The following is a 24,454-nucleotide window of genomic DNA, read 5'->3' on the forward strand; positions in this document are numbered from 1 at the left end:
GTGAGTCAACAAGAACTAGCCTCCCCAAAAGAAACCGGGAAACATCGGACCTCAGTTGGCTGGAAGAAAAGGAGGAGGTGTCTCGTGTTCGCGCGTGGTCCCTTTCTCTCTCTCTCTCTCTCTCTCTCTCTCTCTCTCTCTCTCTCTCTCTCTCTCTCTCTCTCTCTCTCTCTCTCTCTCGCCTCTGTGTTTGTGTGTGCGTGTGTGTGCGTGTGTGTCTCTCTTTCTCTCTCAATCAACGACTGCTGCTACCAGAGCCAAGAGTTGCCGTGCCGCGCACCGGTGCCAAAACGCGCAGGAGGAGCCAGTGCCAAAGGGTCATTTTAGCGCAGCATGCATTGTTGAGACGGAAGGACTGTAGGGAACCCTAAAGCAAACAGCTGCGATTTGACCCCAGACACAACAAATACAGATTTCAATTTAACAGAAAAAAATCTGGAAGGAGGATCCATCAGCGCTGGAGTGCTGCTTTTACCTCATCTGTCATCACGATCGCCGCAGAGGTGGGCAGTCCAGGGATTTTTTTGGGTGTGCAAAAGCTGAATGATTTTTTTCCCCGTAAAGACGGGCCATCGCTGGCTTAAAGCTTTCTGATTCCCGCGCTTGCCTGATCCAGGTGTTGCTTCCCTTTGTAAAAAAAAACAACAACAACAACAACAAAACAAACCATTCAAAAAAACCTCCAAAGTGGTCAAGCGTCCCGTTTGGCTGCTGCACCTCCGCGCGTCAAAGTTCCAGAGAAAGACTGTTGCGAGTACAGAGGAGGGATAGCCTACGACTGGAAGGGGAGAGCAGGTCACCAGACCGACACCACGGTCCAAGCCGACTCCAAGTGCCGTTCACCGGGCGATGCCAGAGTAAATGCCGGGGCAATGTCCCGCCGCAAGCAGGTGAACCCGCAGCACTTATCGTTGACGCACAGAGAGACCGTACAAGGTGAGTCACGCGCACAAACCCACGCTATTATCAGACTGGAATAAAGAATAAATAATCATTCAGCAGATTTTTGGGAAACATGTAACATTGTTTTTAAGACGCAAAAATATCGATTTATCACAAACAATTTTGACATAAAATAACTTAAAGTTTTGTTTTCAAGTTAAATTTGAGTCTTGATTTGTTTTGGGACCAAAGCTACAGAATTTGATGTGGACCCCCAGTTGATCTTCTAACTCTTGTTGTGCGTGCGTTTGGATGCACGCATGTGCGTTCCGCGTGTTTCATCTCATTTTCTGTTTGCATCATTTTAGAAATTCTTTCTAATTTAATTAAGTAACTTTACAGCCAGTGGTACATTCTTAATTAATCATTTATTTTATTAATGAGAAGTTTTTCTTGTTTTTTCGTCTGTTCTGTAAGTTACGCGCAGTTTATTTTTATCCTTCAGTCTATTTTTGAGATACTATCAGAAAACATTTTAAGAAACGTTCGTGCTTGAAAACTTATTGCGAAACATATTCAGTTTTTTAGTAGAAAAAAAACGACTTTTTAAAAAATAAATATTTTTAAATTAAATGTTTTTTCGGGAAAAATATCGAATTTTTTGGAAAACTTGGAATTAAATTGCGCAGACAGTATACCCCCCCCCCCCCCATGCGACATATGATTAAAAAGTCTCATAATCCAATTTTAAATCAATTAAATCCATCTAACCTTCATCTCCCACGGCTCCTCTGTGCCTAAATCCAATTTGGTGGAGGCCTAATCTAAGTAATTCATTGCAGAAGTTCTTGATGTGATCTTTGGCTGGTGTGTTTTGTGCAGAACACATCAGGTGTGTTCCCCTCCCAGCCGATAAAGCCTCATTCCAATCACCTTGTTGAATTTAAAACTCTGATGCAGGACTTTTGCATTTATAAGGCTTTAATTTTAGTGAGGGGCATGTTGTGGATATTGATCTGACATCTTATTGTCTGTCAGTTAATTAAAGTGAAGAGGATTTGTCCCTGAGTCAGAAAATTTCCATCATCACTTTAAATATTTCACTTTTTTTTAAAATAAACTTGCGTTCACTTTTTGAGGTTTAAACCGCATCAGAGCAGCTGCTGTGCACTTTTGTTGCATATCTCAGCTACCTGTGATGGAAAAAAAATTCAGATCCTGCACTGATGATGAGAGGTCGAATCGGCTTGAATCGTCAAAGCAGAAGTTGAAAGTCTCCAGCACTCATTTGTTCTTGTCTGAAGCTGGTAATGACTGCTTTTGGAGATCTTTTTAATCATCTCCAACCTGAAGAAGTCACCCGTGAGCTAGGAGGCTCACAACACGCCCCTGCTTCTGCAGCTGAAACGACGCTTCTCAAAATACAGTAGATCATGGGCCAGTTTTTGGAGGGCCTTAACCTTGCCCTACCTGTTCTTTCACACGATACACTGTTTGTGGAGCTTTGGCCTCAGGCGGTGACAGTGACCTGAGATGCACAAACTGCAAGACTGAGCAGGTATTTCATTCCTTTCTGCTTTGGATCCTGTGCAGCAGCAGCAGCAGCAGGGCAGGAAGATGAACGAACAAACAAAAGAAAGAAAAAAAGAAAGTTTCCCATATTGTATTTTTTTAATAAGAACAATGCTGTGTGTGTTCACAATAGGCCTTGTATTTGCATAATGTTTGCCAGCCGGGCAGGATGTCTTTGTAATGGTACCACACCAGAAGCTGTGATGGATGGAAAGCTTTTAATGTACCTATCATTCAGCATCTGGAGGCAGCATGCTGAAGGGGGGCTGTTTCCCTAAGATGGGTGGGTCTGCAGAGGACCAACATCATGCTTAAAGCTGGAGGAGGGGGGGTGAGGAGGACGACTGAAAGCTACACACTGCAACTTCACTTGTGTTTCCTGGAGAGAAACTGAGAATACATGTGGCTTTTAATATTTATATAATGTTTCAATTCACCGGTAATTCACCGGTCATAAGGTATCTCTTTACGCAAGTCATAAAGTAGAGTTTCTGCAAGGTGTCGACATATATCAAGCATATGTCAGATCTGGGGTTATTCGGTGTAACTGAGCGTAGCCTCGTGCCCTGCAGCCATTGGGCCTATGGGTCATGCGCTATTCTTGTGAGAACACAAAACCTGAAAATCGGCATATTTCAATGAAGGCAAGTCAGAGAAGGGGGTTGGAAATCTACCTGACTGGCCAGACATCCAGGAACGTGCAAGTGCAGAGGAACAGAACTCGGTGTACAAGTATGCATGGACGAAAACATGCACACTCACAAATTCAGCACTTAAACCGTTGGGTGTCACACTCAGAATGCATGACTGCACATGTAAAGCCCTTTAAAACAAATCATTTTAGCGCAACACACCAGTTTGTCCATGTTAAATCTGACTTTCAGGCCTTTTTCGTTGAAAAAAAATCCTCATTTTCTGGGCTTAGTGACAGAAAATCAGTTACAAACGCAGTGGTCTAGGTTGCCTGCTTGGCTGTGTAATTTCAGCAACAACAAAAAAATAAAAACCTTTCTGGATCCAGGCGTGGAAACGCCTCGCCATAACTGTTTACTGCCAGAATTGGCATGCTACTTGTGAAACCCTTCATGTATTTCTTTCCCTTATTCAGCCCATGTGGCTGTCAAACGATGAGGAGAAAACCCACCGTATGCAACGCAACACCACAGTAAACAGTCACACACTTTGTGGTAACCGGAGGATAATCTCTCAGGGCATGACTGACGAGGGCTTCATGATTTAGTGTGAGGCATTGCTGTTTCTTATCAGCCCTCTCCTCAATATTTTCATATTACCGAACGCATTCAGTGAGTTTTGCAACACGCCTGCGAAGCGTTTATTATTATTATATCTCTCAAATTGTTTGGCGGATTTGATTTATATCTCCTGATGTCATGCCTCAAAGGTTGCATGTCATCCGCGGCAATTTAGAGAGTCAGCTGCAGAGCTGCATTTTGCTCACTTTCAAGCTGATAATCTAAGATTTACGATAAGAAACGGGACTGCTACAGATTAAATGGTGATAAGATAATTAAACGCACAGGCCGGGCCGTGCACTGCGTTGCAACTCTCCTTGGCAGTGGTAGCTGAGCAAGAGGGGATAGGCTGTTCCGCGTGTTGTTTGAATTTTTGATTGCAACCATCTGCAATATTGCTGGTGTCATTTATTTCCAGCAGCAGTGGGATTCGTACCTCCACTCTCCCAGTGGGGTTTGCTCAAGAGATGGAGTGCATGTGTCTTTTCAGCTTGGCGAAAGGAGGAGTGAAAACAAAGAAAGGCATTTGCGTCCTTACTTTGCGTTAAATATATATATATTTTTATATTTATACTTATACGTATTTTTTTCATTTTAAACACTGCTATCAATCATTTACCTCATTTTTTTAAAATGATCTGAATAAGGTTAAAAAAAGGTGAATTTTCATTATAGTTGTAATTCGTGATACAACAATTGTCTGATTTTTTAAAGCACAACTCAACATTCGAAGGTCAAAAACGGCTAAAGATGTTAACATACCTTTTTTATTTTTAAATAAATCTTCAAACTAATAACTATATGACATCAACACACATCACATCCATTTTTATTCACATCCAAAATAAGACAATTCAAAAACCTTTTCTAGAAAAGGCGCTTGTATATAAATATTTTTGACTTTTTTACATCAATGGAGCCTTTTTATGAAAGAGGCCCATTGTCTGGAGCCGGGTTTCCCATCTGGTCCAGATTGTGCAGCAGCAGCAGCAGCAGCAGCAGCAAAAGCAGCAGCAGCAAAAGCAGCAGCAGCAAAAGCAGCAGCAGCAGCAGCAAAAGCAGCAGCAGCAAAAGCAGAGGTTTACTCTGGCCTCCTCAGACTGATAGGGGGTGCTGTAAGGCTGCTTGACTTGCTCACTCCTGATAAGGCAGAGCATGAGCACCATCTTTGGGTGAATACAGCTGTGTGAGACACACACACACACACACAGACCAGGCTGAAGAAACAACGTCGACAGCTGGGTTTCATTGTTCTCATCACGCGCTCGCTGGAAGATGGCATGTTTGACAGAATGTCAGCTTTACTTCTTTACCTATCAAACGCGTTCTTCTCACGTTGGAGTTTATACAGTTCAATTAGACACCTTCTGTCACCATTAGTCTATTATTTTGTGTTTTTATGTCACCACGCTGCTCTCCAACATTTATTTGTGATATTATTATTTTTTGCATCGCGTCACGTTTTCTCACAGGTGAGTCTTGGGAAAGATGAGCCACAAAGAAAAGAAGGCGTCCGACCGCCGTCCCAGTGGCACAGTCACAATGCCGACTCCCACTGATTCACTGCCTGATGCCCCCGGGCCGTGTTACTCAACCACGCCATGCAAACAGCCCTCACTCTGTTTGTTTCAGTCAAATAGTGGCTGTCAGCTCGTCGTCTTAGTCTCTCTCTCATGCCACCTGTTATGCTTTCAAAGCAGTCGAAGGAAAATCTGCTTTCTGGTGTGTGCGTGGCACGAAAGGCCGAGCGTTTCCCAGTGCAAATTTCTGGTCACAAGCTGTGAACTGTAGGTAAATGTGTGTTTGTGTTCCTTTTTCGCTGCCAAAGATTATGAGATGGAAATTATCTGGCAGACATCCAGGAACCCACCACCATTTAGAGAAAAGATATTTGGCATCGGATCATCACTCCGGGGCAAACTTGGAGGACTGGAACGTACATGTGTGTGAGAGGAGATGTGTGGGTGGATGGGTGATTGGGCTTAGAGGAGGGCGGGATTCCCGTGGTAAGAAAATATCAGAGATGGGAGGGGAAAAAAAAGGGTAAGAAAGTTATTAATTTAGTTATTAATTTTCATCTTGGAGTTTCATGACGGGGAGTTTTGACGCTGATAAGACAGTTTAGGATCCCCCGCTTTGATAGCTACACACAAAGGAACACACACCCTCTTTGCCTAATCTTTGCAATTATTAGGGTGTCATGTTTGGGGAAAGAAAGGAGGAGAAAGTAGGAGGGGAGGGAGGCTGCTATGCGCCTTTCTCCAAGGCTGCGGCACCTCTCCCTGGGCACCCGCTCACTCAGACGTCCCTCAGAGTCTCTGGAGCTTCAGGTTTCCTCCGGGCTTTTAGCAGGTTTCCGTACTGGTACAAATAGAGGCCTGTCCACGAGGAATTGAGCCGAGGGACACAGCAGAGGAGAGGCATGGGGGAAGAATGTGTAACGGTTATTAATGACCGTGTCCGATCGGGGAAGATTTACCCTTTCAACAAGACCTCAGGTTTGGCTTTTTATGGATTTTCTGTCTGTAGAGAATACGTTGAAGCTCACCTGAGTCCAGACCTCTATCTGCCACTTTCATATGCACACACACTCACACACACACACATAGACATGATGGTGCGGCCTCCTTCACATCACGCTTTGTTGTGCTCGAGCTGGGGCTCCCACGTGGTGAAGGCAGCCGTCTGGCTGTGACAGCTCCGAGCAGCAAAGGCCCTCACCGGAAACCCAGCCTGCACTGTGAGATGAATGGCTTCCTGGCCGCACACACACAAACACACAGGCAGATACACACTAACGTGTACAGTACTGTCACACCCACGCAGATCTCGCACCGATAAGCCATGCAGGTGTTTCTGAAGTCGATTTTTTTTTTCTCTTTATGAAAAATGCTTCAGCGAGGTTCATTCCAGATAAGAGGATCATCACTGAACAGCCTCTCTTTTTTTGATCTCTCCAGCAGAAGCCAATCATGAGCCTGGAACGGGTTCTCTATCACCAGGGACGTCCACACCCAGCCCCCGGAGATCGGGTGAGCACGACCTGTTGACCTGCGGTCAGTGCCAGGCCAACTTCCCTCTGGGAGACATCCTGGTTTTCATAGAGCACAAGCGCCGTCAATGCCGGGGGCCCGGCATCGGCCCGCAGTCCTTCTCCAAACCGGGAGATGCCGGCGGAGTCATGAGCATCCCCTTCTCGCCGAGAGCCAGGTCTCTGGATCTGGGGAGGGGTCCGGTGGAAGTGGGGATCCAGGTGACGCCCGGAGGAGAGGAGGACGAGGAAAGGAGGCTGACTCCGGCGAAAGGGATTTGCCCCAAGCAGGAACGAGGAGGTACGTATGAAAAAGTCTGCACCAAGTATGTCCTCTGTCCTCTGTCTCTACCCGATGCTAGCGCTGGTACTCACAGTTGGAAGAGGCTTGGTCCGAAATGTCAAAGCAGTGCAAATGTCATGAATCTTGCACCTCTATTCCGGTATTTAAAAGACAAACCACAATTATTAATGTCTCCATGATCGATTTTCAACCGGTTGGCACTTCCGTGTTACGAAAAAGGACGCCATCTGTACGTCACAGTCAAATCCGAGTCTCTGATTGGTCAAAGCTCAAATGCACGCCCCTAAACAGAGTTTAAAACTTGCATAGTGATGCAAGAACGTTTTGACTCCTCATTAGAAGCAGGCGCATGCGCGTTCACAGACTTTTTCATTGGAAGCGGTTGCTTGATGGCTTCCGAGCCCGGTGTGAACGTAGCATCAGACGTCCAAGACAAGCTAGATCTCTTTATAGAATCCCTCTTTAGAAGGGATTAATGTATGATTTTATTAGAGTGACTGAGAGCTGCACTGAGTGTGTCTTCTGCTCTCCTCTCAGCTAAACATCACACACACAAACATAAAAAAAACACACACAAGCCTGAAGGACTTCTTCAGCTGAGACCAATTGTGAAAGGCGAGGAAGAAGGTGATAGAGGAGCCACCCCCAGAAAATGTGTGTGTACGTGTGTGTGTTTGTGGAGGTTTATTTTTTCTCTTTTTTGTAAAGAAATCCTGCAGCATATGAAGAGGTTAGGAAAGCTGATTAAAATTCATGTGCGTGCACGGTGAGGAGAAGGGGATTAATAAAGCAGCACGGCCGATCATCTGGCTACGAGGAGAAAGGGAAGGCGTTCGGAGGGTGGGGAGGGTGGGGGACGAGGCCCGTAGACTGCCAGCGCTAGAGGGATTCAAAGTTATCAGAGGAGACAGTCACCATCGTACCCAGGCGTGGATGAGGCTGTCCAGGATTACTCCAGGCGAGACCCTGTTTGGTAAAACCCGAATTCGCCACCGCGCTGCACCTTATGTCACGTTGAGGGGGCAAAGAAGGGGGCTCGCACGAAATCGTTTTCCGATTGGATCTCTGCAGAGTTGCTGCACTTCTGATTGGAAGCGAAGAGTTATTAGAAAAAGATGTTCTCCGTGGTGGAACAGGTTTATAATAACCCACATTTGCATGTTAGAGAAAGCGCAGGTATGCAGACATTGTGCCTGCCTGTTTTCACAGGATTTCTTTGAAGAACAGCACAGTAGTTAAGGAAAAGTCCTTTAGTTTTTGATCAAAATCTAATTAAATACAAGTGAAATAACCAGTTAACCACCAAATTTATTGCATTTAAGTACAGTGAGGTGTCTGTTTTTAGAGTTATTTATTGAATGAGAAAACAGTTTGTTGAATCGCATGGTGGCTACTTTGTTCCAGATCTGCATCTTTTTTAATTGAAATCTTCTTTATTTTGATTTCATAATCAACATTTTACATTAGGAGATTCAGCTGTAATCTATTCCTGATTCAAAATAGTCTTTTTAGCTACTTAACCCTTAGAAATTTGGGGTCTTTTTGAGCAGTTAGAAGTTTTTCTTTTTGTGGAAATGCTTGACCTCCATCTTTTTAGTAGCTTTTTTGCACAGATATATATTTTTATTATATCACACAATAATTCCACAATATACCTAAAAAAAACGTACAAAAACTTAATTCACAGTAGAAAATGTTTTTGTTTTATAACAAAAGATCGAAAACGTAAAGACAGCTTAAAAATGTATATACAAAGTGAAAACTTTGAGAAAAAGTCTAAAAAAGCAGGCGAAGCTCCACTAAACTAAATAGATTTGTCATAAATCTTATGTTAACCAAAAATTTCAAGGCTAAAATCTTTCCTAAACCTTAACGTTAAATTGTGCATAAAAACAGAGCTAACGGGGGGGTCGGTTTCATTGTAAACAGCTGATGTGATTGGCAAACTCAGGGAATACTGGGGGTTAAAAAGATAAAGTTATATAAATTCTTGGTTTCAGAGGGAATTTTCCTTTTGCTCCACTGAGAAGAAGCTGCAGCTGAAACACCTGAATTCATGTTAGAAACATTACCGCAGAACAGCATCGTTCTGTATAGTTTTACTTTCAAGACTGGTTTGTGAGACTCTGCAGGATGCCTTGCAAAAGTCTGCACAAACATTTTATTTAAACCAAAGCAGGAAAAACTTCTTTCTTTTTTTTTTTTAGCTCACTTCAGAAATCCTGTGGTGAAATGTCTGTCAGGCCACAGATCAAAACTTGAGGACAAAAAGAGTCATTTTGTCTTTAGCCAAAAAAGAGCTGGATTTTGCAGTAAATTCTTGCAAAAGTGCTTTAATCGGTCTGGCAGCAGCTCAAAGTGATTCTCCTGAAAGTGATGCATTATGTTGCGTTTTGTCTGTCAAACTGGTCAGAGGGAGAAACCTGCAGAAGGAGTGAGTCAGCCTGTTAGAGCAGCAGTCAGTTAGTCTTATCACTAAGAGAACAGGACATGAAAGCACTCCAAGCCTCAAATGAAAGGGAGGAGGAGAGCTTTGTTCAATGCATTAGATTACCACTCAAGGCAGCTCCAAGTTTCAACCAAATTAGATTACTTTATTAGGACTAATTAAGACCAAAGTGTTGCAGGCGCTGGCGCTCCCATCCACGCAAGGTCTTAGAGCTTAGAATTAAACCAAAAGTTGCTAAATGTGGGCTCCCTAATGATGCTAAAAAAGCCCCACATAACATATTTCCCCCCCACCTCCCTGTATATTTTCTCCTCACCTGGCTGTGTTTTATAACATCCTGTCTGGCCTCTTTGTCTGTCAGCCGGCTCGCTTAAACTGCAAACATGCAGCCAGGCCAGCAGATCCGAACCCAAGAGGTGCAAACACACTGGAAGCCTCACGTTTGTTGTTTTTTTTTTGGTGGGAAGTAGATGAAAAATGCCCCCCCCCTCCCTCCACCCTGCATCTCCAGAGATCCTCCTGCTGATGCATGCAGGATGTGTGGGCTTTGTAAAAGTATGGTAATGCATGTGGAGGAATTTGTGCACGTGAAGTGTCTGTGAAAAATGATGTGTGTCATCGCACAAATAAGAGGTTGTTGCTGAGACGACCCTGGCCGTGCTTTGACCCCCCACCCCCACCCCCCCAATCAAATCATGACATCCTGTTTGTGGAGGAAATTTTCTTATTCTGATCTCGCTGCTGTCATTTTTGCAAACTGAGGAGGATTTTTCTTTCATTGTTCTGGAGTTTCGGTTTTGGTTGGGGTGGGGGGTGGGGCTGTTCAAAAAAAAGTGGCGCTCAATTAGATTAAAGGATTGAAATGAGATAAATGCCACTTAAGATCAGTCACATCTGCAAATGCGAAAGTGTGTTACGTCCAGTTTTTTGACGCGATAAAGATCTGCTTTTATTCTGTGCTAATGGGTAACGACTGATATATTTTTCACTTAAAATGAGTCACTGGTTTCCTGATGAAGCGGAGTGTGGTGTACCTAACGAACGCATCAAAAGAAAAAAGCAACCTGTGCACTGACACAGGTCCAACTCTGCACTTTTTGATTCTCTCCATCCGTTCAAATTTAAAGGTCTTCCTTCCTTCCTCTACTCTCCTGCTTGTCTTTTTCTTTTTTTATTTTATTTCTTTTTGCCCCACCACCCAATGCTCCTTTAATCACCTGGCTTGCTCTCATTTCCATATTAAATAGGCTTTAATCATGAAAAGCAATCAGGCTTTTGCATATTCATACCTTCCTCTGTTCGCCGGCTTCCCCGTCTCGCTCCAGTGCCAAGCAGCCAGTAATCAGTAGGCAGGCGGCGTAATGCCATAGCCCCGGCCCATCGCATGAAAACACACACTCTGCGTGAGTTAGAAATAACTTCACATGCTACTTACACATTATCTCTCCTCCAAGAGAGCAAAAGGGAGAAGGGTGGGAGATAAAAAAGGAAAGATGGCGAGACTGATCCCTGATTTGAGCGGCGAATATTTGCACTGAGGCTCAAGGAAAAGTCGATTTGCATAATGACTTTGTAGTTTTGCATTAATCACATTTGCATATGAAAATGCGTTAATTACTCCTGATGATTTTTTTTTTAACTTACTTCATTTGATGTCCAAGCTCTGAGGTTGTGATTAGGGGTCACATGGTGGGAGTTGTGTAGGTAGTGTGTCCATGTGTGTGCTTGAGTGTGTGTGCAGGGGAATTCATCTAATGTCTGCTGGAGGGCATGTGTCTATTTTCTTCTAATTCGCCCGCCCGTTTCTCTTTCTGTTGGTGGCAAATTTCCCCTTTTAGGGCGTACGCCAGCCTTTAAACTGAAGCTTTTTAAAGAAAACTTTAAAAGTTTGTGCGCATGTATAATATTTAGGTTTTGTATTTTGGAGAGTTTTTTTCCCCAGACTATTATTTTTGGTTTTGCATTTTGCCGCATGCAGATCTGTTTGTGCAGGCAGCAGAAAGGAAGCCACTTGTAGGCACTTGCAGGGCTAATACAAAGTTAAAGCAAAACATGCTTAGTTGCAAATTAATTAAAAAGCAAATTGGGTATTTTGTTGGGCGCACATAATCTGCATACATGCACACATCGCAAACACAGTTATGTTGTTAATACACTGCAAAAACATTGCATTCTTACCCCCATTGTTAGATTTTCCTTTAAATAAGTGAAAAAAATCTGCCAAAGGGTTATAGACATATGTCATCAAATTAAGATTAATTTTGTATTAAAAAACTTTCTTAATGAGATTATTTTTATTAAAACAGAATATTTCTTGAAACAGGATTCAGTTTTTGTAGTGCAGAGAAGGTGATGGACACACTTTTCTCGAATTTTTACTTCAATTTTTTTTTCTCTACCACCTTTTTTTATGTGCAAAATTACAGTATGACGTGTCTCTACCTGTGCATGGGCCCCCAGTGCAGTTGGCCCATAACACCGCGTCTCAGACGGGACCACCCCCGAGGGCTGTCTGACTCTGCTTGTGTCTGTCTGCTCGGTGCGGCAGGGTCAACTCGGTCTATAAGGGAGCGGTTAAAATGGCACAGCTGCACGCTCAGCTTTATACACATGTGCGAGCAGGAAAACAGAATCACACGTGCACGGACGCCGATAAGAGCCCCCCCACCACACACTCACGGAGCATATGCAAGAATGCACACAGAGACTCTCATCTCCTGTTAAGGCCTGCATCTCCCCACGCTCTCACACACACACACACACTGCTTAAAGGCTCCCACATGAAGGCATCAAACACTCCACAGCCAGCTTTATGGCACTCATATGGCAGCAGATTTGATATTTTCCTACCACAGCGGGGGAATAAAACTCGCCACTAATTTGGACTGCGAGCGCCACTGCTAACTTTCAGCATGTGCTGACTGACTGTGTCTTCCAGATGTGTGGACTCTTTGCTCCTTAACGGCCTCGCTGAAGAGGCATTAGAGAGCTCACACCCCGTCCCCGCCTGCAGAGTGTTGATGGCTGTGCGCTGCTCGACACAAAGCCGTGAAGCTTGGAGTGAAGTGCTGATGAGAACTTCTTGCTAAAGACCGTCAGTCGTCGTGAGTCAGTGGGGATGTGTTCATGTTCCCTAATGTAAATAGCTATAATCGAGGTGTTTCGATTGTTTGAGGGCCGTTTTGACAGGCGCGCCGTGCAGAAAAGCAAATCTTTAAGCTGAAAAAGTCAGAGTTAAATAGGAATCTGATCAAGTTTTTAATTTTGAGTAGACTATTCTGCTAAAAAAAAGGCTCGTCTTTTGAAAAAAAAAAATGCTGTCAGACAGGGTAATCCAACTTGCCACACAGTTGTTTTCTTCTCCACTTATCTTATTAGCGCTCCGCTCTGATTTGGCCCAAATAGAGGAGAAGAAAATGAGAAGACACTTTGTAATTTTTTTTTTTTTCTTTTTTACTGGTTACTTCACTACAAGAGATATAGAAAGCCTTTCATGGTGCTTTTACAACTCTCCCTTATTTTGTCCACTTATTCCTCTTGAGCAATTACCCCGAGAAAAAAAACGTCAGACAAAGACATCATCTGGATTCAGGCTGCTTTTTAAAAAAAAGAAAAAAAAAGATCAGAAATTTCCTTTTTACGGTTTACCGTAGGCAGCAAAAGCTGCACAAAGGTTGGAAAAGTTGAAAGTTTCGCCGTAAAGGTCATTGAAACTTTCATTTTTCTTTGTCATTTCTAGTATTTAATAAACAGTTTGTTAAGTTTGGCCACTTTTTATGAACGTGCTCAAACTTTTTCCATTGCTTGATACAAAAATGTATCATTTCGGCTCACTTAAATATTAATTTAAAAGAAAAAAAAAGTTGGTTTTAAAGATTTAAAGACAAAGCATTAAGATAAAACATTTGGATCATTTTTTTGGAGATACCTTCAAGGTCAAGTGTGTTGCCTTAATCCAAACCTTCCCAGAAAGCTTCTTCATCCTGGTCTTTCCCAGGGCAGAGCTGCACACGCCAAAATGAAATAAAGTCTGAGATGTTATCAGGGCTGATTGGTGCCAGCGGAGCTTGTCTGGGCCTGTGGTCTGGCGGGGCAGCGCTGGCCCGTACCAATGTGAGAGTGTGTTTATGTGTGTGTCCTGGAGGCTCCAGATAGATGAAAGCTTGCTTTAACCATCAGCTATGTAGGAGCTGTGCCAGCAGCGAGAAATGTATCAGCGCGATAACAGCCGTAGACAGACAGAGAACGAGAAGGGCAGATAGAAACTAGAAGGAGAAAGACAAAGAAAAAGAGGCCAAGGCCAGAGGGAAAGGCCCCGGGGCGAAATCCAGCCGCATGGTGTCACTTCATAAATATGTGCCGGGTGTTAGATTTATGCCTGCAATTGTGTGTGAGTGGCAGAATATAAGAGTATGTGTCAGAGACAAGACAGGAGACCGTTTGACACACCTGGGTATGTTTCAGGACACTTACCGTGGAAGCAAGAGAACAGAATTCCCCTGGAGACACGACCGTTGCAACACTAATGATGTTGTGCTGCTGGCATGACTGGATCACAACAAGACCTCATAAACACATGAAAATGAGTGAAAAGAAAAATCAAAGAGGGGGGAAGCACATTACATTACATTACTCTACATTTACAAAGGCTATGATTATTACCTGTCTTATCAGGGGAGACTTTATAATATTCACAGGACTTTGCTAAAAGAGTAGGAGGTCTGATGAAAGTGGGAATTCCTATTTTTATTGTTGCACTGCAAAGACTGAATCTTAAGCGGAAAAAAAGAAAATCATCTTATTTTCTGTCTCACAACAAAAATAAGATTTTCTGATCATAGTTTGATAAAACATGTCTTAGTGACTTGAAGTAAAAGTTCTTGCTAGTACCTTTTATTTTGTTTATTTAAAGAAAATCAAAAAGAATTTTCGCAGTGTTGTGTTCATTTTTTGAAACGACTTTGGTAAGGTTTTACTTTGTCCTGCCACTCCAATTTAAAACTTCTAAACATTAGCTTTGTCAATATTTTAAATAATATGCTGTAATCCAGAGCCGTGCAAACGTGTGCATAAGAAATTATTACTTTTCAAATGGCTTTTTAAGTACAAAAGATTGCAATAAAAAGGAAAGATTAGATCATTTGATTTGTCTTCTTTAATAACCAAAAAAACAAACACACAATAAAGCTGCAATGCTTCTGTCAGGACAGTTTAAAGGGCTAAAAATTGCGTTGTGTAATTTTCTATTCCTATTGTTTTGTTTTGCATGGAGGGAGGCATTCTTGAAATCTCTTTAAGGTAATTATTTGGCATTCTTCTTATTCTTTTACCCACTTCCAGTCTGCATTACTATTTTAGGCTGGTTAATTTTAAGAAAAACAACACAAAACATCAAAGACAGTGTTGTGTGTGCAACAAAAAAGTGATCTATCATAAAAAATAGTTTCTATTACTTTTTTTCCTATAAAAACTACTCAGTTTAAAAGGAATAAATGTACAAAAACAAGGCGTTTTGGCTAAAAAAACAAACACATTTTACTCCTCATTATGTGCTAAAAAGTAGATTAATATTAAATAAAGCACAATTCTACTTGAAACTAATTTTATTTTTTCATTTTAAATGCCCTCCTTAAACAGACTCTTTCTTTGTGACCATTTATCAATGTCACATGACCCAAAACCGGCCTCACATGTATGGGATTCCCCGTCAAACACGTAACGCTGGTGCGCGTGGCGAGAACAGACTCAGGCAGTAGAAAAACTGCACGACCAGCATTGCTAACACGTTTTCTGACTTTTTTTCTACTTTTGACTTGTGCAGAAACCTGACCTGAAGGATCTTTACTGCCTGTTACTTTTTTGCAGCCTTCCCTCTGTGCCCTTGCTAACGTAGCTGCCCTGTTTCCAAATGTTGTTGGAGCTACCTGATCCCTTTTATTGTTCCTTTGACCTACATCCTAGGAGCCAAGCGGGTCAGGGTGGAGTAGCCAGATACTGTGTGCAGGTGCATCCACCAGGAGAGTCAAGAGTCAACTAAGATTCGATATTTTGTGCAAGAATTCTACAGAAAATCGATTTAAAGCGCACTGTTTCCTGTAAAGCGTCTCTCAGGCATTTCAGCTGGTCATATTGGCTGCAGACACACAAGCACATGCAGATGTGTGCGGTTAGCAGGCCTAAGCTGGTTTGAGTTAGCATGGAGCCAGTCACACACTGTGTGGGAGTCTCACCCCCTGCCCACTGTCCTGCCACCCTCCGTATTGTCTCCTTATTTTCTGTACATGTGTGCAACATGGGAACCTTCCTGCAGTTTACTGCTCCTTCTTATCCTGCGACCTCGCCTGTCCTGATTGGCCCTTTTGATGACAAACAAGCCATCAGAGGAGAGGGGAGACGAGCATAAGAAGAGGCGGAGGAACAGTAAGGTGTTGTGAAAAGACAGGGCTGAGGTGGGGGGTCAGGGAGTGAGGTGAGGAGGCTGGATCCCCTTGGGGACCCCTAGATCACAGCCATGCTAATGAGGAGCTCCGCCAGCAGAGGAGCTAACCCCTGACAGGTGTAATTGCACGTAGTCCCAAGGCTGGTGCATGGATGTGTACGAAGGGGGGGGGGGGAGTTGCAGGGGCAAGTTTCTGTCCCAGTGGCCTAACCTGCTAGATGCTTTGTTCTGTATGCAAATCTGTCGTTACCGTGGCGCCCTTGTCGGAATGTACTGCACAGCGAGGCTCAGGAATGCTGCAGTGCACGTACGCGCATGTGACACCTACTGCAGCACATCCGCACCTTGTTAACAACAGGCACCTGTGCCGGCCTTTGCTCCTACATTAAAGCAGCTTTAATCTGCTGTGTGCCAAATAATTCACCTTATAACTCTTCAGATACGCAGAAGAAGTGGTCTGGCATTCAGAAGTTGCTATCTTCCCATCATGCATTGTTTTTTTGGCTTTAGAGCAAACTTGTTATTATCCCACGATGAAGACTCTCAGCTAGGAATCTCCTGTTTCTTTCTTCTATAGTCTATAGCCTTTCACAGACTTCAGACCGGTTTAACATCAGAAGACATTTTCCCAAACTTCCTCTGTGGTGCGTCCGAAATGTTTTCTTCAGCTACCAACTTCAACTTTTGAGGGGAAAGTTTAACTTCATCCTCGAAATTATCTGCAGTAGATTTCATTTAGGAACCAATAAAATGTGATATAAACGTTGCCAAATCTGGTATTGTCTAAATGCACCGTTTTGAACAACTTTATTAGCAACATCCTTGTAACAAACACCCGAATGCTGAATATTATGCATTATTATTATGGTGTGTGGGAACAACTGTCACGATAAATCTATATTTAGTAGTGAAGACTCCTGCTTTTTGTTTATTAAATGCAACTTTCTTTTATTTTGAAGTCAAAGGCTATTTTTCTGTTTCCTATTTGTCCCTTTTGTGCAATCAAAAAACCTTCCAAATAGTTTTTTTTTCTTCATTTTTTGATTATTTTGCTGGCTTGGTGTTTTTGATTTAAGGACGTACTGGATGGAATTGTGACACGTCACCGAGCGACTTGACATGCGTCAAGATTGAGTCGGATGTGGTGGGGAGAACCCAGTATTTTTTCAAAATAAAACTTCCTTCAGAGTGGGATTATAAATAAAGTGCAGCAACACAAAAACAAAGAATTAAGATTACTTTTTCTTTTCTCTTTGCGGCCCATACCAACTACACCACGGACTGGTACCGGTCCGCAGCCTGGAGGTTGGAGACCACTGCTCTAAAGTCAACCCCCTCAAACATGGGGCTTTATAATCTAAATCAGACTGAGACTGGAGGCAGAAAGGATGGACAAATCCACATGTCTGCTTATTCGCCTTACATGACTTTAGCTTCACTGGCCATATGCAAACAGTCAATGCCATGGCTCTTCATTCAGCCCCCTTCATTCACTGGCATTTTGTTTGTACCTTTTTAGGGCCAAATAATGGCCATAAAAGGCAATCTGGAAAGAATAAAATCTGATGTAAAGCTCAGATCTCAGTCCCTGAAGACTGGGTTAATTGGCCCGGTGGTTTTGTAGAAGAAAAAAAAGAAATCCAGGGGAGAAGGAGAGCATTATTACTTGCCCACCTCGGCTCCACGCATGTGCCAGTGCTTTAATAACTTCCTCCAGGCCTCCTGGCCCTCAGCCCTTTTTTTTTTTGCTGCCCTCCTGAGCTGGTTCTCGGTCTGACTTCTGGTTTCATTGCCAGGTCTGCCAGACTGAACACCTGGGCAGAAAAATAACCGGTAGTCCATTTTAGGTGAATTCCATCATAATAAAAGGCTCACAAATTGCTGGCAAAACGACAAAATGTAGCGTGGCGCATTACTGGATCCTGCTGCGACTCCATTTCAGTTAACCTCTCATGCCGGCCTCATTCACACGCGTGTGGCGGGTTTGTGTGCATATAGTGTGGCGGAGTAAATTGGCTGATTAGGTCCGGCATCAGTGAGCGTGTGCGGACGCGAGATTCTTGCTTTTCTAACTGGTAGTTGACCTCAGCGGTCAGCGGAGGCCCGTGCTTCAGGCAGACTGCTGTAATTACCACAAAGTGAACTACGCCGCGATCCAACATGATTCCTTAATGAAGGCTTTTATTGGTCAGTGGGGCTCTCAGCGTGGCAGCAAGTTATCCATCCATTTCTCCCTTCTTTGACTCTGCCCCCCTCCCCCTCCCCCACTTCTTGCTTGCTTGTTTGGGAAGTTGATGAAATTTATCTTTGGCTGTCATTAGGCAGCTGCCACTCTATTAGCTGCCACGCTTCCTTTAACAGCATATGGCACGTCTGTGTAAGATATGACAAGATGCAAATGCACTGCTGTGATGGTGGGGGGCTGCGGGTGTTTGATTGGGCTGCTGGAGCTGATGGCCTTAAGCGGAGATTAGGAGAAGAAAAGACAGAAAAATGCAGATAAGATGGAGAAGCCATGCACAAGTTAGATCATCCATCCGTCTCTCGTGTCCTAATTTAATATCGATCCCCCCAAATAAATGAACTGACTTTTTCTCCCAGAGGGGGGGGCATGCATGTGGCCCCTCAGAGTCCCTCCACCTCTCCTTTTACGCCGCACCTCCTCCTCCTCTTTCCTTCCGTCTCTGGCTCTCTTCTCCCCGTCCAAGCTGTTAAGCTGTCCAGCTTTCTGCTGCCAAGCGGCTGTGTGAAGCTCAGCCAAACTAAACACGGGCAGGCAGCCCGCCACTCGCCCCACGCATACACGCAGGAAACACATCCACGCGCGTTCTCACGCGGGTCCCGACCCACACAAACAGCGAGGGGGACGACAACACCAGATCGCCGCTAATAGCGGAGGAAAAACCAACGGAATCAGTAAATGAGCCCCTCATTAAGGTTCTCTGACCCCTTCTCCCCAGAGGAAAGCCAAACCAATCTAGACGCCAAAAGCAGCTTCCTGTAGCAGACATTGATCCCACATCAGTGTTCACTCATCTGTTCTGCGAGTCCAAGACTGTTACAAGGAACAATGACGGAAATAGTCCTGAGCTTGTATGAGTGTCTGCCTTGTGTTTTACATTCGCCAACAAAGGCTAGCTTGGAGGCAGTTCGCCATCTTAAAGAGCATTTCTTGATCACATGATACGTTGGCTTAGCTTAACTCGCCCCTCTGGGCTTCAGGCTTTAAGAGGACCGGACCAACTTGACTCCTCTTGCGGTAGCCAGTGATGGTAAAGTAGATGCAGATGCAAGCACTGTGGAAATGCTCCTGCAGGGCCGTTCTGCACTGAATTAGATGAATCTCCAGCAAAGCCGTCTCTGTGAGTCACAAGCTCTGACAGGGCTGTGCCACAGTGACTGATGGATTCATTTGGCATTATTAAGTCCCTCCATTTAAGGGGGTAATTTGTCAGAGAGTGACATACAGTTCTGTGTATATATGAGCGCGCAGCCACAACAAACTTTTACTGTACCCACTCCTACATCATTGACGTAAAGCTCTGTTTGATGCAGATGGGTGGTTCAAAACCAGAAAGGGTTTTTATTGTCTTACATCTACCAACCTCCTTGTGTCTGATGCCTCCTCTCACCTCACCACTGCCGCCTATATTTCTGCTCCATGTGACCCTTTTCGGTTCTTCTGTCTCCATATGGAAATGACAGAAAAGACAAAATTGATTTGTATATTAAAGCCTGGCAGAGAATGGAGAATTTGCATAATATGTCACAGCCCAGGGCAATACCTGTCACCTATGTCAGTTTGTAGACGCATGAAGCCTTCTAACACATGCAAAATGGAAAAGTAAAGGTAAAAAATAAAGATTTCAAAACACAACTCTACGGTTTATGGTTTATTTTATTTGTGGTCTAAGTCCGTGGTCTTCCACCATTTTCAGACCACAGATTGGTCTAATGCCAGACAATGTTTTTATGGACCGGCCTGTACTAAGCTAATGTCAGCATCGGATTTAGTTTTATTTTTTTTGGCTTCCAGTTTCCCTTAACTTTTTAAGGGGGTAAAGTGTGTTAAATATCTGCAGCTGGTTTAACCTGTATGTGTACACAAGATGTGTAGGAACCAATAAAATGTGACATGGAAGCTAAAAAAATGAACTTTGTACAACTTTTAAGGTGCACTGCAAAAAGAGGTGGCCTAAAAATTAGAAGAGAACAATTATCTGAAGAAGACAATAACTAGAAAGTAGTGAAATTGTCTGATCATTTTTACTTAACGAGAAATCTTATAATAAGATTTCAAAATCAATGAACGAGTTCCGCACCAATGTACAAAAAGGGAAGGACAAATACTGAATAATTATCCATATTTGGAGTGAAATCTCATGGTTTTTGTCTTTTAAATGCAGCGTTCTTTTATTTCTTCTGATTCCCCACTGGCTCTTTTCTGACAAAAGAAACTTTCCAAATACATTTGTTTTTTGTTGCGTCAAGAATGAGTCGGACGTGGTAGGGAGAATCTAATAGATTTTAAAAACAAAACCGCCTTCAGAAACAATGTTTGTTGTGTTTTTTTTCTACGGCCCGGTACCAACTGTCCCACAGACTGGTATCAGTCCACGGCTCGGGGTTGGGGATCACTGTTCTAAATAAGTTTCTTTCCTTCTTTCTCCAACAGATAAAGACGAACCATCCAGCTACATCTGTACTACCTGCAAGCAGACCTTCACCAGTGCCTGGTTCCTGCTTCAGCATGCCCAGAACATCCACGGCATCCGCATCTACCTTGACAACCATCTAGCCAACTGTTCACTCACCCCTCGCATGGCTCTGCCTCCCCCCCCAGGGGCCGACGCTTTGCCCCGCTCCCCTCTCCCAACTTTCCTCGGTGACACAAGCAACCCTTTCCACCTCCTTCGCATGGCTGCGCCCTTGCTCAGGGACCACCACCCTCCTCCGGGGTACATGGAAACCCGACTGCCTGCAACTCCACCTTTCGTGAGCCCCCCACCACCCCCCAGGGCACCAATGGATCGGCTGGGTCCAGAGGAAATGGGGCTGCTGTCGCAGCATCCCAGTGCCTTTGAGAGAGTGATGAGAATGACCCCCATGGAGCCCCCTTCCATGGATTTCTCCCGTCGATTGAGGGAGCTGGCAGGTAACACAACCAATAACGGTGGGCCCACTCCTCCTCTCTCCCCAAACCGCGTGCCCCCCATGCACCGGCTCTTGAGTCCTACACTTTTCCAACCCGGGGCCAAGCCTCCAGGTTTTCTCCCATTTCCAATGCAGCCGCCCACCCCCCAAAGCAGACGCAGCTCTTCCAGTCCTCCAGACCCACATAGTCAGAACCAGGCCCAGGCCAAAGCCAAATCCTGTGAGTTCTGTGGCAAGATCTTCAAGTTCCAGAGCAACCTGATTGTCCACAGGCGCAGCCACACGGGAGAGCGGCCATACAAGTGTCACCTGTGCGATCACGCCTGCTCCCAGGCCAGCAAGCTGAAGAGGCACATGAAGACGCACATGCACAACAAATCTGGGACTATTTCAGGCTCTCCTGAACAGGGAGGCAGAGGAGAAGGAGGAGAGGGGGAAGAAAAAAACAGGGACGGTGAACCTAGAGGGTTGGGCATGGACAATGAGGAGGACGAGGAAGAAGAGGAAGAAGAAGAGGAGGAGGAAGAGGAGGAAGAAGAAGAGCTAAGGAACGGAAGTCGGCCAGATTCCAACTTAAGCGACGACTCCCAGGAATTCGGGCAGAACAGGGAGAACGGCCCCAGACAGTCTCCTGAAGTGAAGGCGCTGGGCGGAGACAGAGTCAACGACAGCGGCGGTGTGGGCATCCTCCACCCGTACAACCACCTGGACAATCACCTGAGAATTAACCCCAACAAGAGAAGCTTGGAGAGGCAGCCAAATGGGGATGGTGGAGAGAGGGATGAGGCTGAAAGAGAGAATGAGAGGGAGCCAGACAGGGAGGGGGAGAAGCAGGAAGATCCCAGGCCCCAGATGAACGGCAGGATCAGTGTATCTGAAGCAAATTCCTTTCCCGGGCTGTTCCAGCGTCGGCCGACCCCAATTACAAGCTCAAGTCCCTCCAACAACAAGAGGATCAAGATAGAGAAAGAACAGCTGGAGATGCCCCCGACCTTACCGCTGATCTCCCCAGAAAATGTCTACTCTCAGCTGCTGGCTGGCTACGCAGCGTCGCGCCACTTCATTAGAGAACCTTTCCTGGGATTCACAGATTCCCGGCAGTCGCCGTTCGCCACCTCTTCCGAACACTCGTCCTCTGAGACTGGAAGCCTGCGTTTCTCCACTCCACCCGGAGAGCTGATCGAGGGCGGAAGTGTTTCGGGGCGCAGCGGGAGCAGCACCCCCCATCTCCTGCGGGGACCCGGACCCGGTAGACCTCCCAGCTCCAAAGAGAGGAGGAACGACACCTGCGAGTACTGCGGCAAGGTGTTCAAGAACTGCAGCAACTTGACGGTCCACCGACGCAGCCACACAGGGGAGCGGCCGTACAAGTGCGAACTGTGCAGCTACGCCTGTGCGCAGAGCTCCAAGCTGACGCGCCACATGAAGACCCACGGCCAGTACGGAAAGGAGGTGTACCGCTGCGACATCTGCCACATGCCCTTCAGTGTTTACAGCACGCTGGAGAAACACATGAAGAAGTGGCACGGTGAACATTTGATGGCCAGTGAGGTCAAACTGGAGCAAGCGGACAGAGGTTAAGCCAGCAACCATACAGCAAGCAGTAGACACGCGCACCAACAAAAACACACTCCTTACACTCACTCAGCAGCGGGGCTTGGCTGGATTATTTCTCTCTCCATAAGAAATCTGATTAATTGATGTTCATCTTCTTTTTTTAAACTGTCCAAGAAACTGCCACCTGAGAATATAAACAAATAGAAACTTTAATAAGAACTTGCCTTGGAGGCCCAACGTGGTCCTTCTTGGTAAGCTGCTGGAGGATTTTTTTCAGTTATGAATCCAAGGAGCCTTTCTACTGTGCAATAATTTCTGTATTTATTGGATTTTTGTAATGATATTTGGCATGTGCAGGTACATCTTTGTGGGATTTCAAATGGAGTTAGTTTTAAAATGTGCTAAAACACCTTTTTTTTTTTATTCTAAAAACTGAGAAGAGGTCATCCTTAAAGAAAATGTTCCTTTTTTTTCTTCCTTTAAGGAAATTTGTTATCCTGTGAGAGTAAATTAGTGTGAAACAGTGAGTTTTTAAAAGACAAAGTAACTGTTTTCTACATTACCTGCAGCAGCGGATTACAATCCATTCCCTCATACAGGCCTATAGCACTGAATGTCAGCCTGACAATAAAACGATGTACTGGATTTTAAAAATCCAACGTTATCTTAAAGACCTGATAAGTTGCTAATAATTTATTCAGGGAATTTGTCCTTTTTAAGAAAATAAAATGGCAATTTATGAAATAATTTCAAAATGCAGTTACTGTATTGCCGTCCTTTCTTCGGCGAGGACATAAATAAAGGTTGCACTTAGTGGATTTACCCTTAACTGATGCTTGGTACATTCCTGATGTAGGACTAAACCACCATATTTAATGTATTGACTAAGTTGAGACTACTCGTGATTAATGTGAGAAGGAGAACATTCCTGTTTATGGTTTGTAAATATGTTCTTTTTTATATGTTTAAGTAGCCCTGACTGTACATGATAGACGGCCTAAATGTAAACAATCAGAGGACCAGCTGCTTGCATCATCCACAGTATATGCTACATGTGACTACCAGACATTATTTCTTTATCAGGCACATTTGATTACCTCCAAACCCATCCCATGTGTTCCTAACAAAAAAAAAGAAAAAAAAAGAAAAAAGAGCTACTTCAACACTTTCTGAATCCTTGTGTCTAACTCTTTGGGGTCGAATTTCTGCATCTCCCAAAGAGCGAAAAACTGGTTTTAGCAGCGTCTTCTCAAAAGGAAAACCTATTCATTTGCCAAACGGCGACTAAGGTACAACTCCCAGTAGCAAATTTAGAGACCGTATGTGTCCTTTGGGGATTTTATTTTCCACACATTGAAATGAAAATGGTGCAAAAAAAAAAAAAAAGGTCATATGAGTTATGATCATTTTGAGCACAGCTGCACTAGGGGATGGCCAGACGACCTTGAGTACGGGCTATTCTTATAGCAAACCCCCCCCGAAAGATTGAAACTGAGAAATGAAGATGTGTGAGAAAGAAAATGGAGGAAGGGAGAGCAGGACCTTGACCAGGGAGAATAGTCATTCAAATGAAATTGCAAGCATATGAAATGTGTTTTTTTTTTCTACTCAATTGCACATCTACTGGCCACATCTTATAACAAACCAGTCGATTGAGACAGAGTGAGCGTGAGAGGGAGGGAGACAGCGAAACCACATGAAAGAACAACCCCAGCAAATCTTTCATTTTAGCACTGCAGTTGTCAGACATGAAAATCATCATTTCGAAGTTTGACCTGCCACTTTGGCCTATTTTCAGGTTTTATCTCTTCCA

The 24,454-nt window shown here is 44.2% G+C and overlaps 1 protein-coding gene across 2 annotated transcripts; it reads left to right on the plus strand.

The window, feature by feature from the left end:
- Window positions 1-36: 36 nt before the first annotated feature.
- bcl11bb (BCL11 transcription factor B b) lies at window positions 37-24,038 on the plus strand. Of its 2 annotated transcripts, none has more exons than XM_011491454.4 (3): window positions 37-936; window positions 6,671-7,039; window positions 20,606-24,038. In XM_011491454.4, exons 1-3 carry the CDS (start codon window positions 873-875, stop codon window positions 22,663-22,665), a joined length of 2,493 nt encoding a protein of 830 aa, XP_011489756.1. In that variant the 5' UTR covers window positions 37-872; the 3' UTR covers window positions 22,666-24,038. The 2 variants fall into 2 exon arrangements, with proteins under 2 accessions (XP_011489756.1, XP_004083446.1); XM_004083398.5 differs by having other exon boundaries at window positions 176-936; window positions 6,668-7,039.
- The last annotated feature ends 416 nt before the right edge of the window (window positions 24,039-24,454 follow it).

The sequence above is a fragment of the Oryzias latipes genome, chromosome 24 (genome assembly GCF_053564925.1).
Source record: "Oryzias latipes strain Hd-rR chromosome 24, Olatipes_Hd-rR_3.1".
Classification (NCBI taxonomy): Eukaryota; Metazoa; Chordata; class Actinopteri; order Beloniformes; family Adrianichthyidae; genus Oryzias; species Oryzias latipes.

Coding starts and splice junctions, on each gene's coding strand:
- bcl11bb (XM_004083398.5), top strand. CDS start 873: ATGTCCCGCCGCAAGCAGGTGAACCCGCAGCACTTATCGTTGACGCAC. Junction 937..6,667: donor GCACAGAGAGACCGTACAAG/GTGAGTCACGCG, acceptor TGATCTCTCCAG/CAGAAGCCAATCATGAGCCT. Junction 7,040..20,605: donor CCCCAAGCAGGAACGAGGAG/GTACGTATGAAA, acceptor TTTCTCCAACAG/ATAAAGACGAACCATCCAGC.